The 12,022-nt window shown below is 48.0% G+C and overlaps 2 protein-coding genes across 5 annotated transcripts in view; one reads left to right on the top strand and one right to left on the bottom strand.

The window, feature by feature from the left end:
* Ralgps1 (Ral GEF with PH domain and SH3 binding motif 1) overlaps positions 1–12,022 on the top strand; it is a 232,512-nt gene that overhangs the window by 136,384 nt on the left and 84,106 nt on the right. The window lies entirely within an intron of this gene.
* Angptl2 (angiopoietin like 2) overlaps positions 1–12,022 on the bottom strand; it is a 31,730-nt gene that overhangs the window by 13,045 nt on the left and 6,663 nt on the right. The window contains exon 2 of the mRNA XM_090330656.1: positions 5,285–6,149. Coding sequence (XP_090186782.1) covers positions 5,285–6,101 — 817 coding nt within the window. The 5' untranslated portion in view covers positions 6,102–6,149. The remainder of the gene's footprint in view (positions 1–5,284; positions 6,150–12,022) is intronic.

The following is a 12,022-nucleotide window of genomic DNA, read 5'->3' on the forward strand; positions in this document are numbered from 1 at the left end:
CCTGATTTTATACATAGAGAACTAATATTTAAAGAAATCAGGAGCTAGCACGCATGAAGTCCTGGGTTTGATTCCTGCATACCATATATACAGAAAAAGCCAGAAGTGCTGTGACTCAAGTGGTAGAGCACTACCTTGAAAAAGCACAAGGACAGTGCTCAAACCCTGAGTTCAAGCCCCACCACTGGCAAAAAAAAAAAAAAAAAAGGAAACGAAATCAAGACTTCAGGCTATGATAATGTGGGGGAGGGGCAAGGTTGGGTGGGACATTGATAGACTAAGACCTCAGAAATCTGTTCAGAATGGATAGAAACTGAGTGTTGCATTAGCTTGTGGCCTCTTTTGGAACCCTTTCTGCGGTGTCAGTGTGTTACGATTCTGTAGGTGTGCGTGCTCCACTTGTCTTGCCGGCTTGTCTTGGTGGGTGTGCGGCAGCCATGTCTACACGTGGTCAGTGCTGTGAGCATTCTTAGCACACTCTGCCACCTGCACTCAAAAGTTCCTTTTCAAGGGGCTACTTGGAACCCAGTACTAAGAACAGATCAAGTCCCTTTTGACTTTGGCCAAGTCATGCATTCATACAGCAGTTTTCACACCAGTCCCCTCCAGCTTCTCTGTAGAAATGCACAGCATCACTGAGTGGATGGGACAGATGATCTGAGCCCCAGCCAAGCCACTTATTAGCTCCAGTGTAATCCTGTGCTAAGTTACTTCACTGCTGTGAACCTCAACATCCTGGAAGCTATGTGTCCAGAGATCATTAGGCTCTGAGACAAGAAGGCTGCACTAGGAGATTGGAGGGTCCCTAACAGTTCTGCTATTTGACAATGTTATGGCCCACTTCTCATCCCTTTAGAAACAGAGTTGTTGTATTCTTTTTCTCAGGAGAGGAAACGTGAAGCATCTATGCCTCCTGGTTTTTAAGTATTCGTTTTCTTATAAACGGTGCTGGCCAGCTAGTGGTTCACACCATTCTTCCCTAGTAAAGTCTAGGGTGTGCTGTGTGCCGGGCCGGTATGCATGAGGTCTGCCTGGTATGAGCTTACAGGGCAGACTATAAAGTCTAGCCTCCTCACAAACACCATTTGAACCAAAATGTCCCTAGTCTGGCCAGCCCGGGGAGAGAGGACAGAAGCCCAGTATGAAGCCAGGACCTATGTTGGCCTTTCACCCCAGCACTTAACAGCACCCCTCAATATCCTCCTCCCTTTCAGACTTGAGGTTATCCTGTCAGTGGCTGTGGCTAGGAACAAGTCATAAATGCAGCCTCAGATAAGTGGCTATGGCCACCCTGGTTCCCTGAGGGGGATATGCAGTGTGCTGGACAAAACAATGGAGAAAACAAGATGGTTCTGAGGTTGCTGAATGAAAGGTTTAGAAGCTACCAAAGGCTAGGTGCACAGGTATTTCATTGCAAAGGTGTTTCTGGCTGAGTGGTGTCTGGGAGTAAGGCTTTGTTGGGGAGAGCACGGAGGGGTTTTGTCTTCTACGACCAGCACCTACCCAAAATGGAAGAGGGCTGATAAGAGCCCTCTGCTGATTGGCTGTTCTAAAGCTCAGTGGAGGGAGAACATCTGCCTTCTCTTCCACTTCAGTCCAGCCCCAGGAGTAGAAGGGCCCTCCCTACCTCCTTCCCCAACTCTCTCTGCACTGAGTAGGAGCTCGATGATGGGATGAGCCATCATCAAGTACCAACATATGAGAAGGCTTTCCTTAAAAACATTTACAAATAAAACAGTGACTTAGCACATTCAGGTTATCTCCATAATTAAATCGCAGCCAGTCCCCACTGTTCCTCCCATGCCACACACTTCCTTAAGTGGGAGAGGAAGCTGGCATCCAGCAGCCCCCACAGGCCACAAAGCACTGAGGTACCAGTATCATTTAGAGGATCAGAGCAGGGTGTGTCCCTCCCTGGGTCTTTGCACAGACTCATCTCTGTCAGGGACCACCAGTCACTTGGAGTTACCAGGACCACCAACTCCTTGATGCCCCTGGTACACTCTTCTGAACTCTTTAAGATACAATGCAGAAAGGGTCTGCCTTTGTTTTCCCTCTAAGAAGATTAGTCATGGCACCTTAGTGTCCCTGTGGCCCCTAGAGTGCCCCTCTGTGGGGCACTTAGCACGTTAAGGTATTGCCACAGTAAAACAAAACAAAACAAAAAGCCTGTGTGTGCTGTGCTCGTAACTTGAGGGACTTTGTTCTTTTGAACTGATAAATTCTCAGGAGGTTCTGGATATTTTGGCCTCACCAGATGCTTCTTTCCAGAGAAATCCTTTGTTAGTCCAGTCATGTATAGGCTGGGTTTAGGGAATAGACAATGGATACTGGATGGATTCCAGATCCACTCATACATCTGCTTCTCCTGGAGATCAAAGACAATCCTTTTCACTTGCTTCCCCAAGTTTAGCACTACACCCAGCACAAAGTAAGGCTCAACCTGTGTTGGCCACAACATATGTATGATATTACACGCTAGCATCTATGTTTGTGTTTCTACAATATAACCCTCCAGGGTTATGGCTTTGTACCATTTTGCAGAGAATATTGAGGCTCAGAGGAGTTAAGTAATTTTCTCATGAGTTGACAGCTAACAAGGAGTACAGTCCACATGTAAACCTAGGGCTTTATTCCTAGATTCTGCATGTTCCAGCTTAGTTCAGTCTCAGAAACATGCTGAGGTTGTTGAACCAGAAATCAGAGACTTAGGCAAAAGTTGATTCTCAGGTACCATGAGAGAGCATGTCAAGATTACAACTCATCTAAGCATCCTCATGGCATCCAAGGACCCACTCTCCCCTTGAGTAGTCTGTCCGGAGACAAGAACATACCTACTCTTTCCTTCATGTCTGATATCAAACAAGTGTTAATGCAGACTGGTCATCAACATTGAATGTCAGAGCTAAAGACAAATTATTTTTATCTTCTTGTTTTAAGATGAAAAGACAAAGGAGACTAGGCTACCCAGGTCCCAGGGTAAACATGATTTTTCACAGTATTTCATTTGGGTGAACTATCAGATAAGATAGCCTGAAAATAGAGCCCACCCAAAGCTTCAAAGTCAATGCATTGTGCTCCAAAGCTACTCAGTAGAGGAAGCCATTCTGTCTCAAAACACTTGCTTAACCTCGACATGCGGGTCTTTGCTGTGTGATGCCATGGCAGTTGCTCTGCCCTGAGTCGAGCTGCCCCCCTTGACCTGAAAATGATGCCACTCTGTCCTGATCCCCTGGCCACCCTCACTCAGCATGTATGTAGGCTCAGCTCCTATCTGGTGTCAGCAAGACTCTTGTAGAACTGCCTTTTTCTTTCTTTCTTTTTTCTTTGTCGGCCATGGGACTTGGCCAATTCACCAGTTTTCTGGTGATTAATTGGAGGTAAGAGTCCTACTGACTTTTTAGTGCCAGGGCTGGCTTTGAGCCACAATCCTCAGATCTCAGCCTCCTGAGTAACTAGAATTACAGGAGTGAGCCACCGTGGGCAGTTAGAACTGCCATTTATTTTTAAAGGTATGAAATACATGTAAAACAGCATATTTTCAGTAAAAATAGCTCCCTGAGACAGGAACTGATTAGAATACATTGTATACATGCATAAAAATGTCACAAGGAAATCCCATTTTGTATAGCTAATGTATGCTAGCGACAACAACAATGAAAAGAAATTCACATTTTTTTGTTAAAAAAAGAAAAAGAAAAGGTGCAGTGGCTTACGCACTGAGTAGCTACTCAGGAGGTTGAGATCAGAGGACTATGGTTCAATGCCAGCCTGGGCACTAAAAAGTCCATCTGAGAGGCCCTTATCTCCAATTAATCACCAGAAAGCTGAAAGTGGTCCTGTGGCTCAAGGGGTAGGGTGGTAGCCTTGAGCTGAAGAGCTCAGGGACAATGTCCAGGCCCAGGAGTAGAGCTGTAGCCTTGAGCTAAAGAACTCAGGACAGTATTCAAGCCCCACGACCAAAAAAAAAATCCCTACTTATACAGTGAAGTGGTGCCCAAAGCCCTGGCATAGAGCAGATAGGTGGTTAGGGGTTACAGCCAGGGAGCTAGTTATTCAGCAACCCACTTGGAAGGCTGATGCTACTTGGACTGAGTAGAAGCTGAGTTCCAGGGAGCTAGTCTAGCCCTGAGGGGAGCCTCTGGCCTGCTACCTCCAAACTGAAGATTCTGAAGGCCCAGAGTCCTAAGCACACAGCAGTCAACTTAAGATTTGGAGAGGCCTCATTTCCAATGTTGCCTGAAGATCCTAGGCCTGTGAGCACATTACCTAACCTGCCCCTCAAGAACTGCAGGATTAGGTGGGAAACACATGAAAAGACACCAGTGCTGGTGTCTTCATTACCAGCCAAGAACCCATTCCTTATCCATCACAATATCCTGAGAAACACATTTTTGGTCAATATATATATGTAAAATAGCCAGGTATTGTGGTTCTGTCCTATAATCCTGACTCTCAGGAGACTGAGGAGGAGGATCTTGAGCTTGAGGCATGACTGGCATAGTGAGACCGTATCGCAAAGGAAAGAAGGAAGAGGAGAGGAGGGAGGAAGGGAGAGAAGAAAGAAGGAAAGGGAAAGGAAGGAAGGAAGGAAGGAAGGAAGGAAGGAAGGAAGGAAGGAAATATATAGAAGACTTATGGAAAATCCCAAGCTGCTTACCTTATCTTTATTGTGACAATACTCTTTTCTTTGGCTTACTGTTTATCGGATGATATTTACAGAATGTCACCTGCATCCTCTGTGTGGTACACAATGTTTTTTTTTTGCCAGTCCTGGGCTTGAGCTCAGGGCCTGAGCACTGCCCTTGGACTTTCTCAAGGCTAGAACTCTACCTCTTGAGCCTCAGCATCACTTCCAGTTTTTTTTCTATGTATGTGCTACCGAAAAATCGAACCCGGGTCTTCCTGCATGCTAGGCAAGCACTCTACCACTGGGCCAAACTCCTGGCCCAGTACACAGATTTTTAGGGGAAACATTGTATCCACCAACAAAGAGCATCTCAGCAGGGCCTGGGAAAGCACAGACCAGAGAATGCTTACCCTCTCCTGGAACCCCTTGCTTTCTGGTTCTGTCTCTGAACATCCATCAAAGCCATGTGCCTGCTCTCACCCCATCGGCTCTAGCAGTCATCCCAAGGTTGCTAGAGAATGACACAAGTCCTGTCCTGGCCTTAACTGCCTGTGGCTCTTCCCTTGCCTGTGGCTCTTCCCTTGCCTGTGGTCCCAGCAAGAGTAGCCTAGTTCTGAGGCCCATATGGGCAGGTAGGATTGGGGAAGGACTTACCTGATGGTTTGTCAGTAGAGGATGGTAGGCTAGTGAGGGCAGGCATGGTGGGCAGGGGGGGTGGCAGCACCTTCAGGTTCTGGTCACTCTGGATTTCATTGGTAGAGATCTGGTTGATGATGCGGTTATAGGTGGGTGGCTGGTAGACCCGAGGTGGCGTGGCAGGAGGTGGCTGGGGCATGGGCCTGGCTGCCGGTACCCTCTGGCAGTGCTCCTCAAGCTGAGCGATGACCTCTGATTGGTTGTGGGCCAGTGTGGCCAGGTGCTGGTACTTGTGCTCCAAGTCCTTGTACTTGTTGGCCAGCTGCAGCATGTCGGCTGTCTGGTTCAGGATCCGGTTCTCCAGCTGGGAGAGCTCCAGCGCATTGTCCCGTTTGCGGATGATCTCATGCAGGAGCTGCATGTAGAGCTGCGTGACGCGGGAGTTCATGTTGCGGCTTTCCTTGCGCAGTAGCTTTACCTCGCTCACAATGCCTCCGTCTACCTCTACCAGCTGCTGCAGTGTCTCGATCTGCCGCTTCTGCTTGAGCAGCTCATTGTTGAGCAGCTCCAACTCCTGCTTGTGCACCCGGTTCTCTAGGAGCACCTCAGGCTCCTTTGAGTTGACACAGATGGCACCGGTGACCCGCTGCTGGGGCACAATGAAGGTGTAGGTGCACTTGTCTGGGGACTCGCCTGCCCGCTTGTACCTGTTGAGGTAAATATACTCTCTCTGTGAGCCTTCTTCTGTGCCCTCAAAAGCATCCTCAGAGCCTGCAGCAGCTCCCAGAGTGGCCAGCAGACCCAGCCACCAGCACGTCACACACAGTGGTCTCATGATCCTTGCAATGTGGTGGTTATTCTTTACAAATGAATCTGTAACAGCCTGAAAGTAAGCAGAGGGGACAATCAGTGACAGCCCCATTCTTACCGGTGGCCTGGAACATTGTGGTCCAGGCCTTCTAGAGCAGCTAGAGCATTGCTCCATTACAGCTTTGGAAGCCACAGTGTACTCCTCTGGAGCCATAGGTGGGCAGCTAAAAGGAGAAGGCAGGCCCTGACAGAGATACAGATGGGGGATTGGGGCCATGGTCGTCCTGAGAACCTGGCCTGTGCTGCTTGACACTGGGGTGGGGGTTTGGGGGACAATGGCTTCCTCATCCATGGTCCTTTTCCTTGGTATCAGAGTCCTCTGACATTGACATTTCTCATTCTACATCCAACACCAGAGTTTCCCAGTGTAGCATCTACATCTAAGCTCCCTGAGGGCAAGTACTGGATCTGTCTCTAGAATGTGGTATTGGTCAGGCTTCCAGCAAGTATGTATTTAGTGAATGAATTGCTGGACACCATATGGAATGTGTTTAATCTGTAGCAGACAATGTCAATAGAAGGATATGTCCGGTCACATGGCTTTGATCTGTGTGTTAGCCAAGCTACAGAGCCCAGACAGGAACAAACAACTAAGCTCTTCTAAACTCAAATATTTTCAACAGCCAGTGGTTGCAAGGTCCCAGCCATTGCAATGTGATCCAATCAGATGAGACACATGTCTCCTGACTTGTTTCAGTTCTGCTCTTGGACTGTTCATCCCTCCCAGATGTCTAGTAAACACTGTGATGTGCCAGGCAAGTGTGCTAGCCACTAGTGACATTGCCACAAACAAGACAAGCCCACTCCTGCCCTCACTTAGCTTCCACATCACCACAGAGTTCCCCAGTGCTGTAAAGCAGAAGTGTCACATGCAGTCCCAGGGTACGATGGGGCATTGACCTAATCAAGGGTCAGGAATACTTCCCTGAGAAAGTGGCTTTTACCCTGACCCTGAGGTGATGAGTAGGACTTAGACTGGCCCACAGGGAAGGAGGATGTATGCCTCCTCTTGGCCCCCGAGGGTTTTGCTCCAGCAGGCTTCCCCATCTTTCCTGCATGTTCAAGTTCGTCCTACACTATTGCTGCTATTTCTTGAAACTTGCAGTAAACCTCTTGACTTCACAGTCCCACTCCTGTTATTATTTCATTGCTCTGCTGCCCATGTTGTCAAAGCCTTCTAAAGAGTTGCCTTAAAGCCCTTTCTTTTCCACTCCTGAACCTACCTTGAGAGTCCTTGCCCTTCCTGGCCACCCTTGTGCTCTGGCCAGGTGGCCCAGGGCCTCCACTTGCCAGATACATGACCTCTTCAACATTTGCCTCCTAGCACTGTGGGCATAGATGGCAGCTCTCTTCCTGAGCTTCCTTTCTAGAGTAACCTGTCAGCCTGGCCCACCAGCTGCTCCTGTTTAGCCTTGACTGATTTGTCCTCATGTTCCTTCTCCCTTTCCCTTCTCCTCCCCTTGCTTTCTTCTACTTTCTCTCCTCCCACCCCACTCCTCTCTCCTTTCTCCTCTCTCTAACGCAGCTGAGTTCTCCCCTTGACTCTACACTCCTACACCAGTACTCAGCTGTGGCCTGGTAGACATGAGCCTTCACCCTCTTCTGACTACATAGAAATAGGCCTAATCTAGTTGTTAGTAGTAAAAACACATCAACACCAGCCATTTTCACATTCATCTGTGCTAACATGTCAGCCATGACACTGATCCCTGGACCTCTAGGGGATTCTTCAATGATGACCTGGCTTCAAGCTGCATGCACCTTGTGCCAGTCAGTTGGCAGGTATGCCTACGGCCCTGTGCACCCCAGACTGTGCTGGGCTAATTTTTTTTTTCTGAAAATCAAAGTGGGAGCATGCTTTCCAGTGGCCAGTGCAAGCCTATGGGGCCAAGCAGAGAGGGGGTCATAAAGTTAGCTTCTGCTTTGGTTCTGTGAGGAGACAGAGCGGCAGTGAAGTCAGAAGAAACCAACTGCATTTAGAAATGTTTTCCTAGTTTCAAACTCATTTTGGCAGCCCTGGAGCTGATAGCCACTCCCACCCCAGAACAATGAGGAGGAGCTGCACCTTGTGTGGGCAGCACACCTGCCTTAACTGACGGCAGACATCTCTCCACACCAAGCAGGCTGGTCTAGATCATGGCCAAGTCATCACCAGTGCACCAAAGAGGCAAGATGGCTGCAAGAAAAGCTTGATTTCCAAACTTTTCCAAGCCTCTGGGCTCTGGAGACCACAGAGTATATCAATAAGTTCTGTCTCCTCCCAATCTTGGGCCCTCAGGGCTTCTTTGAAAAGTTCTTGCCCTTGGTCTGGAGATCTGGAATGCTGGGCCCTCTGTTACACACAATATATAGAATTGCTTCAGAAACTAGAGAAACCAGAGGTTGGAATATCATGGTAGCAACATGAAGGTAAGAGCAGCAAAGACAAAAACATCTGTGCCATTAGACTAAGCGGGAAGTGCTGAATTACAAAGGCAGTGTCTAGAACATGTTTCCCACCTCCATAAATCCTTACAGTTGCCCATGGGGAGACACCAGTGCAGCTCTGCTATACAGGGAAGAACCTTGGTCCAGGTCACTAAGTCTCCTAGCCCAGAAGCAGTCCATAGGTTAGACGAGGTCCTGGCCCTGTCTAATCACCCTACTAGAAATATGCAGGTATGATCTTAGACCATAATGTGTCGAAAGAGCATTTTTAAGATTAGAAGAGTAAGCCACACTTGCCTTGTGCAAGTTAACAAAGAGCATTTCAGGTCTTTAGAACCTTTGTGGATGTGGTTTATTTAACCATGCGAACACTTACAGGCTAATTCTTAGTATCATGCTTAATTTGAGAGTGAAGAAACTGAAGTTCAGAGACGTGTCAGCTCACTAGCTTGTGTTTATGTTGCTAGTAGTGGGACCAGTCAGTGACATGGGGCTGAGTGGCTTTCAGGAAGAGAAGGCACAGGTCCAGTGTGGGGTTGTTATTCCTACATTAGGCCAGTGGAGACCTGGGAACCCGGACAAGTGGAGTGACTTACCCAGGGACACAGGCAGGCAAGAGCCTGGGCTGCCAGAGCTGGACCATGGCTCCCTGCCTGCCCTCAACTTTGGCTTAGGCTTCAGGCATTTGTTTTCTTTAAGGATTGCCCCCAACCCCCTCACCCTCCAATCCTTTGCTGGTTTGGCAGTTCTGAATGAGCAGTAATGACTATGTTTACTTTTGCTTTCTTGATATTTATTTAGCTAATTGCATCCCAAGAGAAGTGATCAGACTCTCCCCCCACACACAGCACAACACTCACTCAGCCTCCCACCCCCACATTCCAACCATTTTCAGCTGGAGAATAGCTCAGCTCCAATCAAAGCCCTGCTCCTCAGTTTCTTCCTATGCCCAACAAAGTAAAGCAAATCCAACTGTTTTCGTTGGCTGGAAATGAAAATAAAAATGACTCTGGAATTGCTTTTCCACATTGCATTGCATGGGCTTCCCTCTTCCCTCCCCTCTAATGGGGCTGGTGTGCCCAGGCCACGTGACAGTCTTGCACATGGGAGGCGGCCTCTCTGCCCATGGTCCCACCTAACTTCCAGTGGGCTGCATCTGGCCCCATTTGGCCTGCGTGCTGGGGCTCCACGTGCTGGGGCTCCACACTGTGTGTCCTCAGCCCTCTCACCACCAGTGTAACAGCCTAGATAATAGGCTTACTGTGTGGCATTTTGGTGAAAATGGAGCTATGTCCTGCCTTATGGCAAAAGCTCCTGACAGGAGCTAAGCTTCTAAGTGCTTACCCAAAAGTAAGAAGTAAACAACTACAGCCAGTTGTCAGTATGGCCCCAGTGCATCATCTGAGTTACTCTTCTCACCAGCCCTAGAGGCTGGGAAGGGGGGACCCTTCCCTAGGAAGGAAGACCCATAATTTCAGAAAAGCCACAGTGGTGGCTACAATTGTGCACTCTGCAGCTCTAAGGGGCACAATGCACATTCATAATCCTTGTAGTTTAGAATATTTGTATTGTAGCTATTTTCTAATTTCCTCAAAGATGTAATTAAGGCTTTTAATGTCAGGGCTGGCCATTATTTCCATTTGCAGGTAAGGGAAGATTTGAAGGTCATGAGTCATGTGCCCAGATTCCCAAATTACTCAGTAGCAGAGCTGGGCAGCAACACCAAGTATACAGTTGTATATGGTGGTTCACTAGTGCAGCTTCGCTGTATCATGTTCTTAAAGAAAAAAAAATGTAAATAGTGATCCCTCACCTAGGGCAAGTGTTATGTTCCAGAGACCCTCGCGTTAGGTGAAAATCCGTGAAGCAGCAGTAAGTGGACTGTGCTATAGTGAGGGATGGCTATTTAACACTGCTACTTTGTGGATTTTCACCCATTACAGGGGTCTCTGGAACAGAACTCCTGTAATAGGTGAGGGATCACTGTATCCAGAAGTATTCCTGCTGTGAAAGTGCTGATGTGCCAGGAAAGGCAGAAGAGAAAATTCTCTGGCCTTCTGTGCAGGAGAAATTGAGAACACTAGTCTTAGGGTCCCAGGGACTTCAGATTACAGGGGAAACTCAGAACAAAGTACAGCTCTGAGGACTTGTTTTGTTATCAGTTCAACTCATAGTCCTGCTGGAAGGATTCACAGCCAGCACTGTCCTGTCAACCAAACAGGCCATATCCATGTCAAAAGAGATGTCCCAGCCCCACAGGAGGTCTGAGAAGCAGCCTCTGCTAAAGCTGAGAGGGCACTGAGGCACTGGGAACCACTGCCTGGTCCACATGTGTCTGTCTGTCCTCTGATGTCCAGCTTCTAGTAAGCTTGAAACTGGACCTGTGACTGAGTCTGATGACCAGAGCTTCACTCAAGATCATTAGGCCAGCACCAAGATGGGAAAGAGACCAGTGAAAACTGAAGTACTGACAAAAAGTTTCTCCTACAAAAAGCTAATTAAAAGATCTAGCCTGAAGGCAGAATGGAACCCATGGTACCCATGGTGACTGCCCACCCAGGACTAGAGGAAGGATCTAGGTAATGAAAAAGTCCAGGACTAGATATGTGGCTTTGTGGTACCCCTACCATTAAGCACGTATGAGGCCCTGGGTTCAATTCCTTGGTACCATATAAACAAAAAATAAATAAAACTATTTTTTAAAGTAGATTCAAAAGAAAAGAAAAAGTCCAATGACAAAGGCCTGCTGCAGCCCATCTGAGCATGTGATTAACTGTACTGAGGATATCAGTTGTCATTTGTTGTAAAGCTGTGTGCCCTGCTGTGTATTCACTGATGGCCATATGTCCTGGAGGACCCATGTGAGGCCTGTTGTCCTATGTGATTATTAGTAACACCCCTTTTCACCCTCAGAAGTATCCAAAGAGCTGGCATGTCAGATGTCTCCCTTTCTTAGGAGGCAGTCAGGAAACCCAGTTCCACCAGGGTTCAGGACTGGGATTTGGCTGACACCTTCAGCCCCAGGCCTTTACTCCCACCCACTAGTGGGAATAAAAGGTGCCTGTTTGTTTGTTTGTTTGTTTGTGTAATGGCCAGGAAGTAGATATGTCTCACTGTTGACTAAATGAGTAAAAATGGCTTTTAGGTCAGCACAAGGGTGAGTCTTGTTGGACATTAGAAAGAGCTTCTTGATCTTGCAGTAGTGACCCCAGACTGGGCATCTAGGATGGGCAGTGGCAGCCTCACCTTGGAAAACCTGGAGAAAGGACTGTGTATCATTTGTCCTAGTGATTCACTTCCAGCCTGGAGGACAGGGAGGGAATAACCAGTCTTCAACTGCCATCCCTCCCAGCCCAGCATCCTATGAATCATCCCCCACCAAAATGCCGTTGGGGGCACCCGGGGAGTCTGTGGCCAGCTAGCTCCTAAGTCCTGCCAGCTCCTTCTCGTAAGACTTGC

This window comes from Megascapheus bottae, chromosome 3, assembly GCF_031878675.1.
Source record: "Megascapheus bottae isolate mThoBot1 chromosome 3, mThoBot2.hap1, whole genome shotgun sequence".
NCBI classification, from domain to species: Eukaryota; Metazoa; Chordata; class Mammalia; order Rodentia; family Geomyidae; genus Megascapheus; species Megascapheus bottae.